General features: G+C 35.6%; 1 protein-coding gene and 1 long non-coding RNA gene across 5 annotated transcripts; one reads left to right on the forward strand and one right to left on the reverse strand.

Moving 5' to 3' along the window:
• LOC106052186 (rho GTPase-activating protein 18-like) lies at positions 1–26,797 on the forward strand. Of its 4 annotated transcripts, none has more exons than XM_056014942.1 (16): positions 1–389; positions 8,978–9,111; positions 9,566–9,663; positions 10,098–10,134; positions 10,475–10,657; positions 11,485–11,647; positions 12,468–12,568; positions 12,963–13,040; positions 14,919–15,099; positions 15,553–15,632; positions 19,453–19,644; positions 20,324–20,398; positions 20,648–20,710; positions 22,332–22,459; positions 23,985–24,076; positions 26,179–26,797. In XM_056014942.1, exons 1-16 carry the CDS (start codon positions 245–247, stop codon positions 26,271–26,273), a joined length of 1,845 nt encoding a protein of 614 aa, XP_055870917.1. In that variant the 5' UTR covers positions 1–244; the 3' UTR covers positions 26,274–26,797. The 4 variants fall into 4 exon arrangements, with proteins under 4 accessions (XP_055870917.1, XP_055870919.1, XP_055870918.1 ...); XM_056014943.1 differs by lacking the exon at positions 9,566–9,663 and adding an exon at positions 10,299–10,327 and having other exon boundaries at positions 2–389; XM_056014944.1 differs by lacking the exon at positions 19,453–19,644.
• On the reverse strand, positions 11,525–14,509 carry LOC129923553 (uncharacterized). Its single transcript, XR_008775512.1, has 2 exons — positions 14,450–14,509; positions 11,525–13,328 (listed from the first exon to the last, which is right to left on the reverse strand). It is a non-coding gene; the product is annotated as an uncharacterized LOC129923553 (long non-coding RNA).
• Positions 26,798–26,808: the final 11 nt, after the last annotated feature.

The following is a 26,808-nucleotide window of genomic DNA, read 5'->3' on the forward strand; positions in this document are numbered from 1 at the left end:
GTCATAAGGAGCCAGACGGGGGTGACGATTCTTAGGTTACGAAGTAAAGCCAAAGTAGAGCCTAGAAAGAGGGTTGGGTTTGGGTTTTGGTTTTAGGCACATTGGCACAATTATAGGCCATGTCGTGCCTGCATTCCCTTAAGGACTAGAAAGAGGTCGATAAATTTAAGGAACAACAACATAGAAGAAAAAAAAAACAACATATCAATCTCCGAAGATCCAGAAGATTGAAGTACGTTTGGCAATGAACCATCTGGTGACCATACCTCGGCATCAAGCCGTTCTTAATTATACCCTGAGACGTCTGCTTACAAATGCTGCAAGTGGTAATCCAATAACATCGCTGAAAGGAAACCATACCAAAGTTCATCCGTCTTGGACTGACAAAAGTAAGTGTTTTTTTGTTTTTTTTTTACCTTTGTTTTCGATAGATCATAGACTAATTATCTAGATCTAGTATATAATGAATGTTGTCTATCTGAATTGATCTATCTAAATCTAGATCTCAATAGAGAATAGGCCTAAAATTTCTAGCTCTCAATCTTTTAGTTTTAATTAAGTCTAGTCTCTACAATCTAGATCTAGAAGAATTTATGTACTGCTAAGACATTGTCGTTGTTACTTGCGTCACCAAAACGACACTCTTCGCGTTGACCGCTAAATGAAAGGTTGTTGCATGCTAAAGTTAAAACTAACATTCACTATGCGATTAATTACTTTCAGCCAGTAATTATCCACTTCTTCAATGTGTTCTTTGTTTGCATCATCCACCGTTCTCAGTCTTTCATGTTGTCTGTATGTTTGGCAAGCTTGTTGCTGAAGTTAAGTCATTATACTTATAGGCCTATCATTTTTTTTTGACGATACGGTTGAAAAACAAACAACATTGATGCTGTGTCAGGGTATGTTACATTTATGTGTATTTATGTTTATGTATGTTGTATGTGTGTGTGTTTGTTTTCTTGTAGTCTCCCTTGTTCTACTGTTCAGTATGTTCACGGTTTACTCTTAAGTGTGTCAGTAGTGTGTATAAGTCTCTGTTGGTTGTTTTCTCCTTGTTTCACGTTAATAAAAATGGAGTGTGACTTTTAAACATCAGTATTGTTAGTGTATTGTGATAATATAACAGGGTATAAACCCGAGACCATCGAGACCACCCGAACGACTTTCTAGTGCACATACTAGACGACAAGGCAGCCATTCAAGTGAAAGACACTATTCCATGATAAATGTAACTATCGCTCTATCTAAATTTGTTTTTTGTTATAAGCCTCCTCCCTAATTCAGTCATGGTAATTAGCTAAAATGTCAACAGCTTTAACGTTTCCGTAAGTAACAGAATATGATGTCTCTTTAGCATGTTTAATATCTAATTTTAAGTCTAGGCCTATATATAGATTTCTGGTAATAGAGAAATGAAAACAAAAAGGATGTTTACAAAAAAAAAAAAAGCACAAAAAAGGTAAAACTATCAACTGTTTAATTAACATAGAGGAACAAAAAGAAATAATGGGAGTATGGAACCCAACGGTCACCTACAATAAATCTGATGAAGGCATTTCCTTACAATGACTGTATGTGAAAACACGGGTTAATGTTTTGAATTTAATATGATGTTTGATATGACGTTTATGATATTTTAAGGAAACTTTTAAATTTTGAACCATTTGTTACAAAATTACAGTGTAGGACAGGCCACAGTTGGTCATTAGTCATGGGACCAAGTGATATGAAACCCCTACGCGCCATGCAGTGCCGTATTTAGAGCTGAAAAAGCCTTAACCTATTTCAGTTATGGGCCCCATACAAGTCTAAATATTGTATGTAACTGCTAAATATTTCTTGTAGGCCCTAAGCTAGAGCTTATGTTGCATAGAGGTAAATCCGACCCTGGCCCATGGTTGTTACACTATCGGGTGTGGGCCACTAAATGGTCGTGGGTCCGGGTTCATTGAACCCCTTCGCGCCATGGATGCTACGCCACTGCGTCAGCGGCCACATGATGGGCATCCAATTAAATATGTCCTCAAGTGCATTGTGTAAAGTTTAATAATGTATCGAAAGTAGTTAGCAGTTAGCAATACAGCAATATGAATACTTTATTCGATTATTTTGAAACTATCTACTATGTGCTATCACTAAATGAATAAAGTATTGCACTTGGAATGGGAATCTCTCATTTACTCTCAATGTTAACAAATTCCTGCTACTATATTCTCATGTATATGGACATACAACTATTCATCCTCCATTATTTAACTGCCCATCTCACATGGTCATGGGGGCACGGTGGCCGAGTGGTTAAGCGCTTGGCTTCCGAAGCTGGCGTTTTGGGTTCGAATGTCGATGCAGGCTCTGAATTTGAATTTCGGGAATTTTAGGGCGACCCTGAGTCCACCCAACTCTAAAGGGTGCTTTACTTTAGTTTGGAAAAGTAAAGGCAGTTGGTCGTTGTGCTGGCCACATGACACCCTGCTTGTTAACCGTTGGCCAAAGAAACGTATGACCTTGGCATCATATGCCCTATACGCAGATACTATACTGATAAAGCCTACTGTTCAAGATAATAAACTCATTCTGAACGACTTCGTAGCGGAGTCAACTAGAGATCATATGACAACTCCACCAAACCAATTAGAATTCGTATGTGACATGGCCTAAATTAGTGATGCCCAAACCACGGCCCGCGGGCCATATCCGACCCGCGACGTGGTTCCATCCGGCCCGCCGCAACGTCTGCTCTAAGTGTAGAAATCTACCTTCCGAACAAAAAAATAAGTTGAAAAAATGTATCTTTACCTACGTTTGGTCCCTCACTTTTTCTCTGATGGATTGGTATCATAATCTTTAACATTTGTGTGTTTATAAAATGGGACTCTAAATGTAGAGTCTACCTGGAAAAGTTAACAGATCTTTACCTTTTTTTTGTTGAACATGATAATAAGCCAACATATTTATTTTTTAAAGAAAGTGTGGCTGTTTAATAAAACAACATAAAAAGGGCATTATTAAAATTAATAAGGTGGCATTCTTGGTTTGAGCCGCGAATAAAAGATTGTTAAACTATGCCTAGATATTGGAGGATCCATGGAAATATTTATCAAAAAGAGACCACAACATAAGCCGGTGTTGCTCACATTTAAGTAGAGGAATAGACGTATTGTCTGACGCGTAAAAAATATAATAACCTATTAATTAAGTATCAAATCCATAGGTTTCTACCAAAATAGTTTCAGAACAATTTCATTTCATTTAAATAACTTTTCGTTCATGTGGCCCGCGAGATGAGTGTTGGAAATTATAATGACCCGCGGGTCGAATTGGGTTGAGCATCACTGGCCTAAATTGTGCCGATGTGCCTAAACTCGAAACTCAAACTGGACATGCCATCTATAGGACACTTGGAATGCTGTTGGTCCTTTTATAGATTCATTCTAAAATATTCACACTAATGTCGATCACTAGAAATAAAGGCTTAAGTTTCTTGTTTATCGTTTAGTTTAGATAAGCCAACGAATTGAAGTCTACTAGAAGCACTAGATCTATATACGGATGGAGGGTATTTACGACAATGCTTTAGATCAGTTGTCCTATTAGACTTTAAAGTGTATAACAGTAATGCAAAACCTAATTCGAGCGGGCCATTTTAATTTCCGACCCTTGTGTCGCGGGCCACATCAACGAATAGGAACAAAAGAGATGAAATTGACTTGAAACTATTTTTTATTTGAGACCTGTGGGGTTTAGTACTTACATTGTTTAAGAGATATGTAGAGTTTATCTTTTCTTTTACGCATCGCAAAATAGCTTCATTGCTCTACTTACACCGACTCATTTTCTTGTCTCTATTAAATCCTCCAATCTCTAGTCTAGGCGTTATTTAACAATCTTTTATTTGCGACATATATGTTGACTTATTATCATGTTCCACACAAAAAAAAAATGTACACTTCCGTTTACTTTTCCTACATTCTGAGTCCAGTTCATAAACGCACAAAAATTAAAGGTCGTGTTAACAATCTATCAGAGAAAACCAAACCTTACGTAGGTAAATATATATTTTCAACTTTTTTTTCCTACACTTTGTACCGACGTTTCGGCGGGCCGGATGGAAGTATGTCACGGGCCCGATCTGGCCTGCGGGCCGTATTTTGGGCATCACTGGTCTATAAGATTTTTAAAAAATCACGACACTCAAAGCACTATAGACGGATGTAGGGTATTTACGACGATGCTTTAGATCAGTAGGCCTATTAGACTTTAAAATGTATAAGATTTTTTTTTTAATCACAACACTCAAAGTGTCACTTTTAAAAAGAATAATATAAAATCTTTAAAAAATTTACTGACATTCATGCGGCCATTTCGGTGGCCCTACCGCCCCATTTGGGTTCCGGCCCACCGGGCATTTGCCCGAATGCCCATATAGCCAGTCCGCTCCTGCCTTCTCTGTACCACATCCGTGTCATCATCTGTGCGGGTGTCCTCCATAAAACGATCCATTTTGGAACGTTGTGCGATGATGGGGCCATCATGGGGCTCTCTTCCATACACGCCAGTGCAAAGAACTCGCCCCTTGGTCATCCCAAAGGGGGGGAGGTGTTTCCGTTTTACTTCCCTTTTTGACATAATCGTCTGCTGTAGTGACAGTTTAGATCTAGAGATTAAATATATAGATAAATAAACATAAAAAACACAATTTCCAAAACAGGACATAGAGAACTACATCATGCTAATCTTCTAGCACCAGCAGGCAGTACAGCTGCAAAAACAAAGCTCATATTTGGCATTGTGTTTAGCCACATCAATCTAGGGTTTAATTTTTTTGGTGTGCGTGATTTTTTAACACACCCAAGTGTGGGTAGCATGTCAAAACTTCAAACCAGTCACTTTTGTTGTTGTTGTATACTTAGGACCGAGTGATGAAGTCTAGTTCATTTGTTCTACTGGTTGCTTGAATGTATTTGTTGCAATGTGTACAGTTTTAAAGTTTGTGTAACCCATCGAAAATACAAAATTGTCCCACTTTGCATAGCTTACCTTTTGAAAGAGTTTATTTCCAAATTTAAAGTAGAAAAATGATTGTCTTACACTCAGGCTAAATAAGTTTACATACTTGTGAGTATTGTGACTCTCGTCTCACCGTGGAACATATCCTCATTGATTGCCCCAGATACCAGGATATTAGGGGGAAATTTTTTAGAGCACACAGCTTAAAAATGCTGTTTGATAATTTCGACCCTGGGAAGGTACTGGGCTTTGTCCGGGAGGTGGAGTTGTCTGTGAAGGTTTGATTTGTGAAATTGTGAACATATAATATTTACAACAAACAGATTAGGCCAGATCCGACCATATTTAACGACGGAGTCAACAAAAACGCTAGCGTTCATACTCTCCCGCCTTGACTACTGCAACGCCATGCTAGCAGGTATACCCGATGACAAAATAGCCAAGCTGCAACGTATACAGAACAACGCCGCACGAATAGTCCTTAGAAAAACAAGACGAAATTCTGCTACTACGCTCTTGCTCACGCTCCATTGGCTTCCCGTGAAAGCGAGAATCGATTACAAGGTCGCCACACTTTGTCATCAGTGTATATATAACAACGAGATGCCTTTGTACCTTATGAACTGATTACTCCATATGTCCCCCAAAGAGCCCTGCGCTCAATGGACTCAACGCTTTTAGTGGTGCCACGTTTCTCCCTCAAAAGCTACGGTCTGCGGGCCTAAATTGTGCCGATGTGCCTAAACTCAAACTTTTTCAGTGCACGGACCAAAGGTTTGGAACTCACTCCACATTGATCTCAGACAACATGCTACACCACTTTTAAGAAGAACATTAAGACCTATCTGTTTAAAACTTTTTTAGATTAATTTTTATTTTGGCTGTCGTGTTTGTGTTTGTAATGTTATTACAGTTCCTTGAGCCTACATATTGTTTGTTAACAGCGCTATATAAATACAATTATTATTATTATTATGTATACGTACCATTTTTTTTCTTTTACTGTAATGCGACATAACTTTTAAAAATTACTGAACATTCAATGAGTTTTTGAAAGGAACAGTAAAAATAATTTAAAAATGGGAAATTGTTATCTAGAGGTTTTAAGTGTTTGGGGATATCCTGTGATACTGTTCGTATCCGGAAATATTGTACGTATTTGAAATTAAATACCGCGAAAATCTACAACTTCGCGTGCGGACTAAGCGAAAGTCAAGAAAACACTGTATACTTGTTGAGTTATTTTAATTAAAAATCAATTTGTCAAAAGTTGCATTTATGTTACTACAAATGCTGTGAATGACTCTTTCATATATAATTTTCATTAAACAAAGATAAGTTCAAACTTTATCACTACGCATTTTCATAATTAAATCCGTTTGGACGTCGATGTTTAAATATGAAATATAGGATTTGGATTGGTTGCTTCCACCTACGTGCTTTTTATTAAGAACGGTTAAACGATGATAGCCTCTTAGAAGCGGCAGTCATAAGATGCTGTCTTTACCGAAACTGAACGGTATTTTGAAACCAAAAATTGTATGTTAAGAGCTTAAATAGTAATTGGTAGGCTTATCATAAAGATGCTGGCGAAATAAATCATAGTTTATGAGAACGGATTTGGTTTTCGAAGTTGGTGACAATAATATCTCTGATCGCCGGGCCTCCCTCAGGCGCGGGCCTGGAGCGGTTGACCCACTTGCCACGCCCTAAGGCGCTACTGGCCCCCACTGTGTGAATACTGTGACTTGGAACATCATCATCAGCAAACTGCATTTGAGTGAATGCTTGAGAGGCTCAAATCCCTCTTGCAAAAGTCCTGGACAGAAACCCTGCTGTCTTGCGTAGTGCATAAATGTCGCCATACAGGTCGAGAAATGTTTGTTTCCCAGACCTGTCGAGACGGAGATCAGCAAGTCTGGGGCAGTCAAACAGAATATGAAGCACGGTTTGCTCTTCCTCCCCGCAGCGGGGGCACCGTGAATCGAAATTTGGCCATAGCCGTGAGAAATATGAGCCAACAGGACAATGGCCTGTCCTGCACTGTGCTATAATACCTTACTCAGGCCTGGACAGCCTTCACCACGGGGAAGTGCGGTCAGGGCGCCTCATGCGCTCCCAGACTCCACGGGCTTTTGGGGAATTGTTCCAGCACTCAAACCACTTTTCCATTTCTGTTTTTTGAATTGTAGCCAGGGCATGATGAAAACTTACAGCCTGTTCAGTGGGTGAAATTAGCCCTCCCTAGTGGGCCAAGGAGTCTGCAACAGTGTTGCCAGTCACACCTATGTGGCTCGGTACCCACTGCAATATTACAAGGGTGCCATAGCGTTGTTTTATGTTCTTGGAACATAACCTGCTTGATTGGGCCAGATACCAGGATATTAGAGGGAAATATTTTGAAGCGGACAACTCCAAAACACTGTTTGGAAATGTCGACCCTTGGAAAATATTGGGCTTTATCCGGGAGGTGGGATTGACTACGAAAATTTGATTTGATGTTGGGCAAAGTAATTGTAACTAAATACATATTTACAACAAATTTTTATTAAATTACATATTTTTTTACTATTTGAGTTATGAAATGACTTTATTTTTAATATCTAAGTTGTATAACATTTAGGTTATTAAGGGGGAGTAACCCGGAAGGGATAATGGGCACGATATAGCCTATATTGTGCCGATGTGCAAAAAAACAACAACAACAAAAAAATATCAAATATTTAAGTATTGGTCCATCCCACCATTCTTAACTTGGAGCTGTGCAATAAGGACGCCAGGAGTATGCAATTTATGATGCTCAGAATGTATGAAAACGCCTGACGCCGGGTTCCGTTCCGCACCCCACTCAGAGAGCTTACAGCGCTCCCCAAAGATTTCCAAGCTGTTGGCTAAGGGAGACGCGAAGAACCTTTTTTTTGGTCTACAAGGTAAAATCTTGAGAAACACTATATTAAGGTGATCGTTAATTTTCAATATGACTCCATGTGAATAGAATAGTTGAAAGACTTGTAACTCATTAACATAAAACTCACACAAATATAATTGTGTCACAAACTGAAACAAGAAAGATCTAGATCTGTATGCCAGACAAATTTAATTTACCAAATTTTGTACATTTCCGAACTCCTCACCCCTCCCCTCTGTTAACATATTTTTCATTCGCATTTCGTCAAAGGTTTCACAGTAATTCACCTTCACCTATCCCTTAGTCCGTTGAACCGTTGGGGCACACACAAGATCTGTCAACCGTTTTTCTCCATTCCTTTGCCATGGATATAATTTCATTCAGTGAAAGGCCCGTCCATTCTTTGATGTTGTCTTCCAATCGCTTCCTCTGTCTTCCTCCTATTCTTCCTGGTACTGTTCCCTGACGGAAGGTCATTGAGAGCCCTGAGGACCTTGTGATGTGGTCAAGGAGTTTGAGTTAACATTCTTTTGACAGTGGTTAGCAGGTCATCATGGGGTCCAATAGCTGTACCTGTTTCTAATCTCTTCATTCGTGATGCGGTCTTTGTGAGTGACCATTCAAAGAAGATACTGAAAAGAGTTGGTGAAAGTATGCTGAGTCCAACTTTGGTTTTAATCCAGTCTCCAATGTTGTTGTTGAAGTACTAGTGGCCTGTTAATAGAAGTTTTGGATAACTTTTGTTATGTTTTGATTGACATTGTGTTTTTTCCATTGTCGCCCAGAGTGCTCCATGCCACACTCTGTCGAAAGCTTTCTTGAAGTCAATGAAGACATGAAAAAGGTTCTGTTGGTGTTGACAGTATTTCTCGCAGAGTAGCCGCATTGAAATAGTAAAAAAAGTGTTGTTTTTTTTGGATAATATAATAGACACAATACTGGTGTGGTAGACGCTTACAAGGATATCCCACACACACATACACACCGGCTTTTTAAAAATCTAATCTCAATGGTCTATTGAATTTTTTCTTCAAATTTCTTTCATTTCGATGTATCTAGATGAAGACCCAAAAACATCAAAATCTCAGTCCAGTTGTAGGCCTATATGGAGCAATTTTTACGGCTTAAACTCCTCCCTGCCGATTGGTAACAAGTCAAAATTAATTTCAAACTATGAGAACAGCGAGGACCAGGTAACTTGATCTTTAGTATTTAGATTAGTGAAGAACCACTTTTTATGTACTATTCAAACAATATAAATAAAGATTTTGACGACTATAATATTTTTATTGAACTCAAATACGGTAGGGAAGACATTTGTATAGTTACCTATCAAAATTAGGCTAACGCGATGTATGAAGGTTTGATACTAGTTCCTTCTAGTTAGGTTGAAGTTGTGATGTGGGGCCTACATGTTATAGAGAGAACTGTTCATCGTTCACCTAGCTCTGACACAGCTTATTCAAAGTTTCAGTATTGAAAAAAAAAAGCTTCACATAAATTAATGGAGTTGCAAACATTCCACAAATTCTCTAAGTATGGGATATAAACCGGTTTTTGACAGGTTCTTATTTTGGAATAATTGTTTGAAATGTTTATTGGAGTTTAATTTTAATTCAAGCTATGTGTTCATTTTCACTACATCAGCTTACATTAAGTGGCATGCTCCAAATAAGTTTTCCAACAGTCAGTCAATTCAGCCTCTTTGATGCGACAAATCATGAGCTAGCTGACATATACCAGAAGTTATTGTTTTCTTCTTCTTCTTCTTCGTTCTCATTGTTATGTTGGAGTGTTCAGATGAGTAGACCAATACATGAGATGAACTGCGCAATGGTTTCCAAATCAGGGAGCTCTCCATATAGTTTCCTTTCTATTGGGGTGATTTGGGGCCAATGTCTTTATTATTGTTTGAAACCTTTAAGGTGGTCAAAGAAATTTCATCAATTAATTGTGCTTTAACATTTAATTTACAATGATTAAATCAACTCTATTAAAAGGGTGTCCACACTAAATATATCTATACTATACTGTATAGATCAAGTTAAAATCATATGGAATCAATTGTAGTCTTTTCTGAGAAGTCATAAATAAGTACATGTATCTAATCTAGTCTAATGTAGTCTCATGATCAAGAGTTTAGATCTAGTTCTAGATTCTAATTGTGTTTATTCTGCAGAACCAAACTGTGCCTCATTGCAAAGAAAATTCATCAGGTAATATAATTTATAATTTACTTGAAGCTAAGCAAATAGGCCTATTGGTATTAATTTTTTTCTAAAGCTAAAAGCCTTTCAAATTAACATTTTTCCATTACATAAAGGCTCAGATAAGTTGAGAGTTAGGTGTAAACATTTTTTTTTTACAAATACTTTTCCAGATTTAAACAATTCAAAGGATTTAGAAAAGGTAATCCATGTTCATAGTATATTTCATTTCATTTTTGTAATAACTATATAGGTCTGAATTTAGCCTGTCATGTTAGCACTTACTGCACTAAATATTTTTTTTTAAAGGGCAACAACTCAACTTTTTTTTCCCTATCTTTTGCCTTAGCTAAAATTTTACTTTCCTGACAACAATAAATATATAGCCAACTGGAACAATTTATTAAACAACACATACGAAGGACTGTTGGGCTACAAAGTCAGTGTTTTATCCCACCTGAAGCAACCACTAGGGTCATTGCCTCCATGTTCAAGAAATTTTCACACATCCACAAGCCAATCTGCCAATCATGTGAGTTCACCAATGTTTATGTTGTAATTAATATCAGTAACTTGAATTATTTCAGTATTTTACTTAAGTGCTGTCTAGAATCTTTGTTGGTTACAATGTGTAAAAAATATTATTTATTTTTGAGAAAGAACTACATCTAGGACTGCATCTTTTTTTCAAAATTAGCTTTTGTTTAGAACTTCATTTAGGCAATAGCCTGTTATGTGCATATGTTTCAATCTCTTGTGTGGACATGACAGGTATGTGGGAGAAAGTTTCTTTGCTGACTTCAGTATTCAACACAACTGAAGTTGAACTGTTGGGGGGGGGGGGGGGGTCTGCTGTATAGCTGATCACAAAACTAACTGATGTATTAGGTGACTAATGCAAGACATTTAAGAATGATTTGTTAAAATTCATAACATATAAATTTTAAAATTTTAGATGATTTTTCATTTTAAATATGAGTAATTTTAATTTCAAGGCATCATGTACAAATATCCAACAAATGTACAACATACACATAAGATAACCTTTCTTTTCAGCAATCTGATTTTTAAAGAAACAAACTTTTATAAACTGCCATCAACTTAGTTGTTTAAATCTAAAAAATCTGCAGTAAATTATTTATAGAATTTATGTGGAAAGACAATAAGAGTATTAATTGCTATGTAGTGTTAGTTTTTTTTTAATTATTCATAATAAAATAGTTATCACACTAAATTATATACAAGTATATCATGTAAATTATCAAGTAAATTATCACAGACATTCTGTGTGTAAATAATATATAATGCATATTATAAAGTAAATAACTTTCAAAATTGTTTGTATATTTAAATATTTAGCCATATGAACCACCAAGAGATGCTCTAGGTCTGACCTATATATCTGACCTTAATGAAGAAGATGCTGAACGAATAAAAAATGTTGCATATGAGGAACTGAAACTATTATTGAAGAAGCGCAATATTGCATACACAAAGACGAAGGCAAAGAAACGAACTACAGGTTTGTTCTTAATAAACGAGAATTTAACCAAAACAAATTTTTAATCATTATTTTAATAGATACACCTTGTCTGGTGTTACTCTGTTAATGAATATATATACTGGGCTTTATCCAGGGAGAGGAGCCCCACTTTGTGAGTACTGTGACTCTCTTCTCACTGTGGAACATATCCTCATCGATTGCCCCAGATACCAGGATATTAAGGGAAAATTATTTAGAGCACTTAACTTAAAAACACTGTTCAATAGTGTTGACCTGGGAAGGTACTGGGCTTTGTCCAGGAGGTGGGGTTGTCTGCAAAGGTTTGATTTGTGTAATTGTGAACATGTAATATTTACAAAAGATCTTTATTAAATTTTTACTAACTTTACTATTTTAACTGTGAATAAACCCTGCTTTTAATGATTTAACTGTATGGAATTTAGCTCTGGTGAAATGAAGGGAGAGTAATCCTTGAAGGATTATGGGCACTGCATGGCCTAAATTGTGCCGATGTGCCAAAAACACAAACTCTTATAAATATATACATATTTACAACATATTTTTATTAGATTATAAAAATTTTTACTATTTCAGTTGTGAGTGTACTTTATATTAATAACTTAGTTGTGTAAATTTAAGCACTTAACCTTTAAAGAGGAAGTAACCCTTTAGGGATCATGGGCATTGCATGGCCTAAATTGTGCCAAAAAACCCTAAACATCAAATACCAAGATCTCTCTTTATAATATATTGTTAAAAAACAATTGCATTCTTGTCTAAGCTCTCAATAGCTCTATTTTATAAACTCAATAAGTATTGTGAACAATTTTGTCTGCAGATAGTGGACTATTTGGGACAGCACTTGAAGTACTTGTTGCAAAGGATATTAAGAAAAATAGACTTGTTTCTGATCTGAAAGTTCCAGCTGTATTTTCATTGGTGAGTTTAGTTTCTATGTTATTTTTATTGGTGAGTTTAGTTTCTATGTTATTTTTATTTGGTAAGAAAAAAGAGTAATCTATCAATTCAGCTGATTTGATACAAACTTTGAAGGAAAGTAGTTTAAATTGTCTTTTAACTGATCAGCATCAGTGGTTTAAAAGATATAATTTTGTCTAATCAATTTTGTTTCTTTCTCAAATGAGAGCCTCTCTCTACATAAGCAACTTCAGCCATACTATGATCACAGTCTGACAATTAGCATTTTATTTTTTGTATTTATAAATCTGCAACCTATTGAATTTTTCCAAACAATATTGTGTTGTTTTTTTTAGTCCATTAAAACTTTTTGAAAACTTTAACCACACTAATAGAGCTCTGTATCTTTTGTTAGATGGTTCAATTCATTGAGGAAAATGGTATGCTCGTAGAAGGGATATTCAGAAAATCAGGATCAGCTGAAAAAATCAAAGTATGTTAATTAATTTTTAAATTACAATATTTAAATAATATGTCATCATTTTAATTATCCTAAAATTTTTGTTATTGCTAAAAGAAAGAAAGAAAATAAATATATAAAAAATGTTATCATAAATGTTTCAATATTCTTGGTAACAGAATCTGTTAACCTTGTGGCAGTCCTGTTTATTATAATGGTTTGCATTGTAGTGATGCTTGCTTAGTTTTGTCGATTATATCCAGCTGTAGACTGGGATGATGCACTGTACAAATAATTGTGAATTTCATCTGCAAGCCAACACTAAATTGTAATGTAGATATAATTGACTAATACAATTGTGTAACTGAACAGAACTTTTGCAACACTAAGCATATTTTTGGGTATAAAATTTAGCTCTTGTGATATAGATGGAGAGAAACCCTAGAGGGATTACAGGCACAACATGGCCTAAAGTGTGCCGATGTGCCGAAAACCCAAAATACAAATACCGGTCATTTCATCCCCATTCACTAAATCCCTGGTCATTTCATCCCTCGTCATTTCATCCCATTCTTTTCATCATCTGATCATTTTATCTAACAAATAGTAATTTTAAAATCATGAAATAAGCAATATATTTAATATAGTCATTTCTATTTACATGACAAAAGTGTGACACATTAGATAAGAACAAAATGAAATGTCATTAAAACTATTGTGAGCAGGTCAGGCAGGTGCGAGTGGGAGGACCTATTCTCTGCTGCTCAACATTAAATTATTTAACAGTAGGCAGATGTTTGCGCTACTGGGTGGGCTCAATCTGCGCACCTCGGTATGGTGACCAAGGGGCTAGAGTCACCTAAGTAACCAGACAACTAACTATACTAACTTAACTAAATGAAAACAAGATAACAAACTTTAGTTTATGATAAATAAAACAAAAAGAAACTTTATTTACATACAAAAATAAATCAATAATAAAATATAATATATACACTAACTTGACTAATCACTACTACTGAACCCATCAACTAACTAAAACCCTCTAAATCTACACCACTACAAAACACTAACAAACTAACCAAACCAACTATCTAACTAAATCACTACAACTACTATACTAGACCTAGATCTACACAAACACACTACAATAAACTAGTCTAGATCTACAATATCCTACTACTACAACCATAACACTAAAACAATAACACCTTAGTTAGTACCTTACTATTCACTAAGAACAGAAACAGACTATAAGTATAACTACATCTATAACATAACTAAACCACTAATAAGGCAACACTACAGAAACAAAATAACACTAGATTCCCTAGAATTAGAATAGATCTACAACAGCAGTTATAGGCAGCAGCTATTTCAGCAGTTATTGCAGCAGCTAAAAGCAGCAGTTAAAAGCAGTAATAATAGCCTGCAAAACATACATGCAAAACTATATTATATTCTATTAGGACTGATGGACGCCGCCATCTTCAATATAGCATGTTGCCAACTATTATGACAAATAGTCCAAGTAGAAAATAAAATAACTACCTTACTGTCCTTACACATAGTGTGACATAGATCTAGTAAAAAAAAAAAAAATAGTTACAAATAGATCTAACCTATAGGCCTACAACAAAAATACATATAAAACTAGCTCTGGGAGCGCAAGCTCACACTATACAAATTTAACTTTTATGAAATGACCGGGAACCATATTTTACTTGCTAAATATGTTGTAATGAACTCTTCTTAAAGTAACATTCTGTAGATGTTTTCTCTTAATTTTTAAAGGTTATAATCACTTATATTTCTGTCATTGACCTAAGGAAAATATTTTAAAGAATTATAAAGACTTGACATTTTTATTTTCTTTTTTTTTTTAATTTTATTGTATTTATTCATTGTTAGGCTTTTAGAAAAGAGCTAGAGGATAATTTCTACAAGATACCTAACTATTCTATACACGAGCACACACAAATCAGTGAGTTGACTGCTCATGAAGTATGCTCAGCCTTTAAGGCCTTCCTCAGAGAACTACCAGCATATCTGATATCCAGTGAAAGAATGGAGTATTTCCCTAATATTAAAAGTTTGTACTGTGGTTGACTTGTATATATCATCTTTTTATTAGACATCTATTTTTGACCCACCTTGGTTTTGTTGTTTATTTTTACCACACACAATGTTCTCTGTCTCCACTTGTGTATATGATTCACACATTAGGCAACTTACAAATACAAATAGGCTTACTCCCTTGCAAAGGGGCATAATTTGACAACATACATTTATAAACATAATGTTTGTGTCTCATAAGCCAAATGACATGACAAAACAAAAATTTGGTTAGTTAATTTTGATGAGTTGATAGATTAATAAGAAAATTATTTTTTTTAAAATTTATTTTGTATTATAAATTATTATATAAAGCAATGCTAATATTAGAACAACTGAATACTTTGTCAGCTTATGTAAATTTGACACCACTTTTGGTTTATTGACAACCTTTACTAAAATTACATAATGTATTCTTTGTTTTTGACAGCATTGCCCTTCGCACAACAAATGAAAGCCACCAATATGTTCATTTTATCCATGAAAGAAGAATACAGAGACACACTGCAGGTACAAGATACATTCAATGTTTCTATGTTTTATCTAGGCAAACTTTTCAAATACATTGTTTCAAGACTAAGACTAAGACTGCTTTATTGTTGTGATTTCAAGGACTCTTTTCTCATATAAAGACAACACAACAGAAAAATACACATAAATAGAACAGACACAACATAAAGAGTTCATTCAGCGACTACACACAGGTATCTTGGTGCTTTTCATGTTTCCTGATCAATGAGTAGCATTATTAATCTGACCTAATAAGGAAGGAACGAGTTTTTTGTACTGTTCTTGTCTTGATCGCCCACTTTGCCACGACTTGATGGAGCAGGCAGCTGTTGTCTTCCAAGATTTTTTTCTGAGACATTTTTGTTCAAAACGTTCATTTAAATATGGTAGTGTTGTGTGTGTGATTTTTGATGCCCTTTTTATAATGTTTTCTAAGCGGCGCAACAGTTTAGATGAAGCGTCGTCTTGCCAACAAGTTATTCCATATTTTATTATATTTTGCATAGTTGCGCCGTAAAAATTACTACAGGGGGCTGAAGGCTTTGCACTGGGGTTTTGTGCCTCCTCATGTGGCTGGCAAAACCTACGCTGCCTGGTCGTGCGGTTTGTGCGCTGGACTGTCGTTCGGATTTATCGACCGTCGAGGGTTCAAACCCTGCCCGCTCCCATCCCCCGTCGTCCTGCGGGAGGTTTGGACTAGGAAGTAAACTATCTTCAACTCTGAAGGAACATCCGAAACATGTAAAACATTTTTACAAGCAGCTTATTCCAGCTGAACCTAGTGTCATTGGCCTTGTATTTTTTCTCTGACAGGTTTCTTCTGCCAGCGCTGTTCTCTTGTATAAAATTTAGCTCTTGTGATATGGAGAATAACCCTTGAAGAATTATGCCCACGACATGGCCTGAATTGTGCCGATGTGCCAAAAATCTAAAACGTAAACTCAAACTCATAGACATAGTAGCACTATCTTAATTGTGAATAGAACTTGTTTTAATGACTTAACTGTATAAATTTAGCTCTTGTGATATGAAGAGAGAATAACTCCTGAGGGAATACGGGCACAACATGACCTAAATTGTGCCAAAAATACAATGCAATACAATACATTCTTCTGGAGCGGTAGAAGCACTGAAATACGGACATGAATCTGGGGTCAGCTTTGTCATACTTTGTGGAATGAAGGGAGAGTAATCTTTTAGGGATTACGGGCACCACATGGCCTAAAGTGTGAGGATGTGCCAAAAAACTCAAAACTCAAACTCAGCTTTGTCATAAAAACATCATTAGTAACTTAATTAGTAGGGCCTCCTAAAGGAATTAGTGACAGGCTCATGACTCAAAATCTGCCTTTACAAAACGGAAAGAAACACATTTTCGGATGAAGTCATAGCTAAGTTCAGGGGCGGACTGGCTATATGGGCATTCGGGCAAATGCCCGGTGGGCCGGTATCCTAATGGGCCGGTAGGACCACAGTAAGCATCTTATTTTTTGAAATCACGTCTGTATTTTATAAGATAAGGGCCGCATGGATGCCACTATTAAACTGTTAAATTTTTTATAGTATTCCTTTTTCAGGGGAAGGGGTCTCTGAGCGAAGTATTTTCTTAAAAATCTCTTACAGACTACTTAGACTACTAATTTAATCTAACATATTTTCCGAAATTATGTAATAGCCTACTTATGTAGAGCTTCATCTTTTTAGGGCCTATACACTTTGCGATTAAAAAGCAACATAAAGCCTTTATTCCTTATAAGGACATAGTGTTCACAGTAACTATGTGTAGGCCTACATTTTGCGATTAAAAAGCAACACAAAGTATTTATTCCTTATAAGGACATAGTGTTCACTGTAAGCATATGTACAGCTATCGATACATTATCAAATTTAACATAATGATTTTGAGGACAGGTAGACCTAGAACTGGATTTCCATCATATAATATACAATTTATGGGCCGGGTGATATAGAAATGCACAGGCCGTTTTTGATACCCAGTCCAACCCTGGCTAAGTTGCATGAAGAATTAAACTAAGAGTGGGCTCTTACAATCACATCTGTAAAGTAGTCTTAGGCTAATTCAGGGTAGGTCAGTGCATCAGCAACGGACTACTACTACTCCAGACCTGTGCGAAACACAAGCTGCTTCTATCAAATAAAATATTTTAATCTCCCAACGAGAACGCGAACTTCCTTGATGCATCGCCACTCAAGACATTGGCAACTTATAGACTATACCGTCACCAGACAATCTGACCACCAGGACATGCATGTCACCAAATCTTGCTGTGGTACAGAATGTGGAACAAACTACCGCCTCATCGTCACAAAACTAGACATTCAAATACAACCAAAAGGCTAAACATGGCCTCAAGCCCACCCCTTTAGCTGGGAATGTTTTTTTAAAAGAAGCTATCCAAAGCTCAGCAACCTTTGCGCCAGTTTTCACAGCGCGACGCCATGATGCTCTGTCATGTGCCTCTGTCTCCCAGGTGCCTGGGTCTATGCTGAACGCCTCAGAGAAGCTTTGAGGGTGTCCCTGAAGCGCTTTCTTTGACCACCTTGCGAGCGCTTTCCTTCGCTTAGTTGGCCATACAATAGTCGTTTAGGGATGCGGTGGTCTTCCATTCTGCAGACGTGTCCTGCCCATCGCAGCTGGGACTGCATCAGGATTGTGTGGATGCTTTGCAGACACGCTCTTCGAAGGACTTCAGTATCTGGTATTTTTTCTTGCCATTTGACATTCAGTATTTTTCTCAGACATGTCATGTGGAAGTGGTTCAGTTTCTTTGTATGTTTTCTTTACGATGTCCATGTTTCTGAGGCATAGAGCAATGTAGGGAGGATGACGGCTCTATAGACCCCTAGCTTTGTATTTGTTGTGATACCACGTCTGTTCCAGACATTTTTAGACTACCTTTACTATTTTAACTGTGAATAGACCTTGATTTTAATGATTTAACTATATAGAATTAAGCCCTTGTGTAGAAAGAGAGTAGTCCTTAAGGGACTGCAGGCACGACGTGGCCTAAATTGTGCCGAAAATCAAAACCACAAACCACCACAGTCTGCTATAGGATGCACTGGCCTTGGCGATACGCAGGTCAATTTCACTATCGATTTTTCCGTTTCTGGAGAGTGTGCTGCCAAGATATGTGAATTTGTCCAATGCATTTATATCCAGTCCATTTATAGTGATGCTTGAATCCGAGTAGGCTTTCCCAGGAGCAGGTAAATATAAGACTTTAGTCTTGTTTGTGTTAATGGTAAGGCCAAAGTCTGAGCAACCCGGTCCATTAAAGATGCATTCACAAACATTGGTAAAAATGTGCAAAAACAGTTACGCCAAATGTAAGTTACTTGGCAAAAGCAAGAAAGTGGAAACAATGAAGGAAACTGATCTTGCCAGTCAACAGCTTTCAAGGAAAAAAGCCCCCGGAGCTGACTCCATTACCGCAGAGGTCTACAAAAACGATGGATTAGCCCTGATTGAAAGACTTCATGAGCTGTGGTAACAAGGGTGACATGTGCCAAAAGCATTTGACACTGTTTAGCAGAGAAGGACTCTAGAAGATCATGTCAAAGTATGGATGTCAAAAAAATTATATCCATGGTGAGATTATTTCATGTTTTTTGATACAATACCTGTGGCCACCTTTTGTGGGCAAACACATTCATATACACATATGCACACACTTCTATGTGAAAACAAAAACTCTCACTCATAGTATCTTACAAAAAAAAAATATTCACCCCTTTAAATTATGAAATAATTTTGAACCCAATGCATATAAAATTTTGGTTTCTGCTTTAAAAAAAGGTCTTCTTAAGATTGATGAATTTGACTATTGAAAACAAGAGCGTCACACAAATGGATGATCGAAATCTGGCCATTTGTGTAGCTCCAAATATCTTTGCACTACCCAAAGGTTCAGAGACAGATATGACAAAAATGAATGACATCTTTGGCTATTTTAAAACATTAACAAATTACAACAAAAAACTATTTGCTGTAAGTCATTATATTTGTTTCGATGTTTTCAATATTTTATGTGTTTTATTTTTTTTTATTCTTTTTATAGCAAATGTAGGCTATTTATTTTATGTTTTTTTTTTACTAATTTTGTTAATATTGTTACAATTCATTCTCCTAATCAGGCCTTCTGTAAACACTGCTAAACACACAACACATCCAGAACATGACAACAATGCTCCAAATAATCTTGTGCTTTAATAATGGTCAATTAAAACAGCCAATATGACACAATTGGCAATACATCAACACTAAAAATGCTATACTGTACATCACATTACTAAACTAATAAACTCTACTGTTTCTATCTCTTCCTGGACTCGTACATTCACTTCAGGACTCCACCAGGACCGACTTCATGGCAGACTATCAGTCCCGGTCTACCTGTCTTGAACTGCCCTGCCTTACACACACTGTCTCTGGTCCATGCAGGCTTATGATCAGATGGCCATAGCCCAGGTCCTATTCACGTGCAAAGTTCATGCCAGTAGTCCCTTGCCCTTCGATATAGCATGCTAAACTGTATTACTGGCCTGTGTCACATATGTCAGCTAATCACACACAGTTAACCCTATTGCGTTGTGAATAGGTTTACAACAATATATTACCTCCTTTGTCTAGAACCAAATCATTATACATGTGACAATGTTTTTCATAGGTTCCCCCTAACTTTATAAGTCAAATTAGGCAACAATATGCAACTGGAGTTTCTGCAAAGCCAAAACGAAAATTCGTAAGTGTTCTACCATTTGTTGGTTCAAATATAACTAAGTAGATAGTATCTACTGCTTAGCGTTTTCTACTACCATTATTGTTGAAATGTTTGTATGTTAAAAATTGGTTTATAAGGACAATTTGACTCCACAAAAATACAACTTTGTTTGAGAATGTTAATTATCTGTTGTAGTCTTTTGTTTAAGGTCAAAGTGTGTTTCAATTAAGTTTAAAATGTCTTCTAATTAAATGTTTGTATTTTTCTCAGATTTCCAAGTTGTTAGGTAGGAAATCAAAAGGTGAAGAAATACCCCCACCAAGGGAAGAATTGGTAATTTTTACAAAACTAATTTAAAATTTGTACAGTTAACACATTGTTATAGTACTTCTTCAATTGCATTACATAAAGCAGCTAAAATGGGCTTTGATTATATAACAAATATTTATAACATTTGTGAGATTAGAAATTAAAATTTAGTAAATTCTTGGATCTCCCTGGGTAGTTATCAACCTATTTTAGTTTGTCAACCTGTTCTTTTTCTTTGTTGTAGGGGTGCTGTGACATTTTACATACCAAATCCCTCCACTTTTCCTGGTTAGCAGCTGTTCTTAGCAGGAAATCAAAAGAGAGGCCCATTTCATTCTTTTATGTTATTCAACCAGCTTTTCTTTGGAGGAGTAAATCTTTGAGAGTTTCCGTCATAAAATGCTCCAGAACATTGATATTGACCATTGGGAAGACATAGCCTTAGACCACACTAGTTGGAGAGAGACAGTGACCAAGAAAGCTATGAACAGCGAGAAAACATTGGTCTCAGCTCTTGAAGGAAAGCGTCCCATACGAAAAATGGCCGGCTCCTTTACCACCAAAGTGAAAGCCACCTTGACCTACAATATATGTGGACGAGAGTGTCTCTCCGAAATAGGGCTCCACAGCCATATGAAAAAGTGTTCAAGATAAATCATAGTCCTTCTAAGACCATTATGCTCTAGAAACAAGTTAAAGATAGCTGGAGATAGAATGCATCCTTCCTCCATTTCTTTGGATATCCTAAAAATTTCTCCAATTTGATTGTTCAGAAGTACTAAGCTATTCACATTTTGATAAAAGGATTTAATAACATCAATAATGTTTTCAGCTATGTTGAACTTCCTCATCACTTGGCAAAATGCCATCATGCCAATTTTTTTTTTTAAAGTTTTTAAAGTTGTGTACCAGTTTCTTTTGGTGTTGAAAACATTATTCATTTAACAGTCTGATGTTAAATATTTGTTCAGCAATGTTTCTACCTGCGCTGAAGCCTGCCTGTTTTTCTGTAATTTGGAAAGTACCTCCTCAGCATTTTTCTTGAATCTGTTGAAAATTATTAGTAGCAGTAACTTGCTTGGTGATTGATCAGACTTATCATTCCATACTTTTGCACTGTCTCATGTTGTATTTCTTGGGCAGTGGAATAATTAATGCTTTATGAAATTAATTATACAAATTTTAATTTGGCTTACATATCCACCCTTATTAATGACAAATCTACTTCATCATTAATCATTTATGTATATTTAGATGTAGAATAGTATCAGTTGACATGACCTAATGGATTAGTAATAATTGATTTGTTCATTTCACAAGAAATTTTTTAAAAACTTTTGTAAACACTTTTCTCTTACAACAGTTTTGAGTTGCTATTCCCCCCTACCCCCCCCCCCAAAAAAAAAATATATGAAATCAAGATTTAGTCTAAATGTTAATTTAAAACAAAGAAGGAGCCTGTGGCATCTAATTTGAGTTTCTGTCTTATAACATGATTAACAATATTGACTTCTTTTCTTCTGTTTCTAATTGGTCATAATTCCGAAATATTGATTTATTCATTGATAAAATATCTTGTTGATGTTAACTGTTATAAATCTACATTTAATATTGACCTAATATGTGTATGAATATTTGTCATCAGATGAGATTAAAAGAAGTTCAAATTGAAGTTCATGCTCCACAAATGACCAGGGAAAGTGCTGTCATCACAATCAATGAGTCAACAACTGCTAAGGATGTTGTATCTCAAACCAAACCAACCATATATCGGTACGAGGCTATTCCTAAGTAAAAAGTAAATAAATACTCTGTAGGATTGTCAATAAAATGCAGGTTCATCTCTTTGCATTGTGCTTTGTATCTAACAGCAACAATATCAGGGTTTTTCGTTTTAAATGTCCTGTCAGAAATGTTAGAAGTTTGTGATATTAGCAATTGATTTGATGCCAGGCTATAGATTGTTTATTATGCTATGGACCCCTTCTCTTTTATAACTTTCTCCCCCCCCCCCGACTTAACAAAAAGTCTTCTTTACATTATCTGTTTTTCAGTTATTTTGAGATATTTGATAAGCTCTATATTTTTGGAGTTGGTCCCTCCACTGCTCCTTCTAATTGGCACAACCTGCTTTATAATGACACCCTTCCCAACCATATACTTTAATACCAATGACTTTGATTACTGGTATCACTTATTCTCATTTTCCTCCACCCAGTGCCTTAGGAAATAGTCCTACATACAATCTCTGATAGTCCTGCATACAATCTCTGATAGTCCTACATACAATCTCTGATAGTCCTACATACAATCTCTGATAGTCCTACATACAATCTCTGATAGTCCTGCATACAATCTCTGATAGTCCTACATACAATCTCTGATAGTCCTACATACAATCTCTGATAGTCCTACACACAATCTCTGATAGTCCTACATACAATCTCTGATAGTCCTCATTGATTGCCCCAGATACCAGGATGTCAAGGAGAAATTTTTTAGAACACACACCTTGAAAACACTATTCGACAATGTCGACCCTGGGAAGGTACTGGGCTTTGTCTGGGAGGTAGGGTTGTCTATGAAGATCTGATTTTTGAACTGTGAACATATAATATTTACATAAGATTTTTACCAAATTATTAAATTTTTACTACCTTTACTATTTTAACTGTGAATAGACCTTGTTTCTAATGATTTGACTGTATAGAAGTTGGCCCTTGTGGTGTAAAGGGAGAGTGATCCTTAGGGGATCATGGGCACGACATGGCCTAAATTGTGCCAATGTGCCTAAACTCAAAACTCAAACTCAACTCCTACACACAATCTCTGAATATTCAACTTTTCAGCTCTTTACTGAACTATTTCAAAAGCTCTCTAATGCTTTTCAGAATGAAACTTTTTTAACATTGCATCCTATTCATCAAACACTCCCATTTTATTGGGGCCAGAAACCCCTCCTCCCATTTTAACTCTCCAGTAACATTTTTGGCCTGTGATATTTATAGTTTATTATGTTGCATTGGCCCACTTATATTGACCTCCCACACAAACACATTCTTCTGGACTGAGAAGTTATAGGTTCACTTTTCTAGCTTTCCCCATTTTCACCCCTACATAAAACTGATTTTACATACCATTGCTAACTTCAGTTGTAATTCAATATTTAAGTATTTCCTAGCTTTTGGTTGGACCCTTTTTTTTATCATTCTTGATGTAATTCTGTCACCAAGAATTATCTTTTTTTTTAACATCCACCCTCAATGTTACCCACTAATAAATTTGGATGAACTTTCAGAACCATTTTAGAAGATGCCAGAAGACAAATTGCTCAGGGAGAGGATGAAGACAGAGCTATTGAATATCTGTATGAAGTTGGTGGAAATATAGGTCAGTGAAATATTTTAAAGCACACAGCTTAAAAACGCTGTTTGATAATGTTGACCCTGCAGTGGCGTCACTAGGCAGTTGCGTCACTAGGCAGTTGCGGGGGCGCGGTCCGCATTGGGTGACACCCACCAGGGGGGGACACCCAAGTGGAAAAGAATAGTAATTTGAAAGAAAAGACAACTTAGATGACAATAAGTGATTTGCTAGATACCCAAACATACTTATGATCTATATATTTTAATTTACTTTATTTTTTTAAAAAACACAAATATAATCAAATGACCCTCAAGCCCATTAAAAGGTGCATGTTATACTGTGGTGTTTCTCAAACTGGGGGGGGGGTGACAAATTAAGAGTTGAATTGTTGAATATCGTTATTTTGACGATTTTTGTGTGACAAAAATAAAAGCTCAGCAGAGTAAGTTCTTACTGAACAAGAAAATGATCTCAAGTCAAACATAGTGTGCTATGTGTAACTCAAATATACATAATATAAAGGTGTTGACCAATGTTGACTCCTAACTTTATTAGCTTGCGACTTTTCTATTTTAAATTTTAATGAATAGTGTCTTCTGATTGCATGAAATTATTTTATATTGGAACCTCCTTGCCTGTTATATTTTAATCTTTTTTTGTTACATGATTTCTGCATACTACGAAAAACAAAGTGCTGTGTAGATGCCAGGGAAAAAAAAGAATTATGAAGCCCAGAATGCAAGAAGGCACCTGGCAAAGCTTATGGAGCTTCCCCTTATTTAAAAATCAACATTTACAAAACCAAAAGCTCAATTTATTAACTTTTAATGAATATTTACTTCATACATTTTGATTCTGAACATAATGTGAATATTTATAGAAAATTAAACAAGAAAATTGTATCATAATTATGTCTTTAAGTATCTTTTCTTTTTCTCTACATTCTTAAAAGCCTTCCGAAACCCATTGTTAGAGCCTTCATCTATTTCCCCTTTTAGGTACCTAGCTGACTAAGGTACTGCAATAAAACAAAATGTCTAGGGAAAAACAGAGGAAAAAGTTTGAGAAGCACTATTCATTTACCTCGAATGTTTCTTACACTTCAAAATTGATTCGTCCACCTTTTCTTAATTTATTTTTGTTTAACCTGCGATTTCCTTATTAGTTTTAAAACCAAAGAAAATGAGTTTCTGAAGTATAGAAACACTGAAAAAAGCTTGACCAATAAATGACTAAGGGGGACGGCGAACATTTTTTGGTCTAGAATCTAAAATATTTTAGATGGTAATAAAAGTCTAAGAAAGAAAAACATGTTCAGTTAATGTAAAGTCCATTTCTTATTTAATAAACTTACATTTTAATATATGTAGTAACCATGGATAAAATGTCATAATCAATCACAATTAAAATAGAATAGATACTCATTTTACATTTGTGTAACAATATTGGGAAATGTTTGGAGCCTGTTGTTTGGGATGGGGGTGACACCCACCCTAGTGACGCCACTGCCCAGGGAAGGTACTGGGCTTTGTCCAGTAGGTTGGGTTGTCTGTGAAGGTTTGATTTGTGATAGGGCAAAGAAATTGTGAACATACAATATTTACAACAGATTTTTATTAAATTAATAAATATTTATTATCTTAACTTTGAATAGACCTTGCTTTTAATGACCTAACTGTATAAAATGTATCTCTTGTGATATGAAGGGAGATTAACCCTTGAAGTATTACATGACCTAAATTGTGCTGATGTGTTACAAACTCTGTAAAAATAGCTTAAAGAAAGCCATAATATAAAATCAAAATCTGCTACTCATTGTAAGGTTTGTTCATTCAGTATCTAATGTATAAGGCCAAGAGTCTCATGGAACAGTTTGTTTTAGTTGAATTAGTTCTGTGACCAATTATTATTGAAGGTTCTCTTGTTAGTAGTTGAAGTCATATCCTTATTTAAAAGCCTGTCGCTCCACTGAGCACATTGGTTTAATAGCTATTCACTTAAACCCCTTCTCAATACAAACAAGTCAAACCTGTGTATTTAAGAAAAAGTATATGTACTGATACTGTCTTTATATATATATAAATATATATATATTAGTTCTGTGTCAAATGTTATCTTCACTATAGGTGAGCGTTGCCTTGACCCTGAAGCTAAAGTCTTGGAAGTGTATCGTGTTAATCCCACAGCTGAATGGATGATCAAAACCAAGAAAGAGAGATAAGTATTTACAAAAACAGGAATCGGTCTGTTAAGTGAGCTAATTTTTGTTTTCAAATAGAAAATTGATTAAAGGAAAGGAGAAACATGTCTTAGTTATATTCATGCTATTTTATATATAAACTGTTCTGCTTATGATTACATTACAAACAAACAGTAGAGAACCATTGAATTAAATTTGTATGAATTACATTCATTTGATTATACCAAATTCTGTAAATTTTTTTAATCTGTAGTCTATAGCAATGTTGTGTAAAAATGCATCTATTAATTGGTTTGAAAACCTTTTACCATCAGAGACAGATTTACAAGAAAATATTTGTTTTGTGACATCATAGTTGACTAATGTAGACTAAATGCTTATGTGGATCTAGCCTATTCTCTTATTCTCTCAAATACAATATTATTTGACTATTACTATTGCAACATTTACATCATTTATATCTAGGCCTACTACAAACAGAATTAGAAGGTTGTGAAATATAGATATTGTATCAATAAATGAGAAATAAATACTGTAATGTTCTACTTTTTATTTT

Source organism: Biomphalaria glabrata, chromosome 17, assembly GCF_947242115.1.
Source record: "Biomphalaria glabrata chromosome 17, xgBioGlab47.1, whole genome shotgun sequence".
Taxonomy (NCBI): domain Eukaryota; kingdom Metazoa; phylum Mollusca; class Gastropoda; family Planorbidae; genus Biomphalaria; species Biomphalaria glabrata.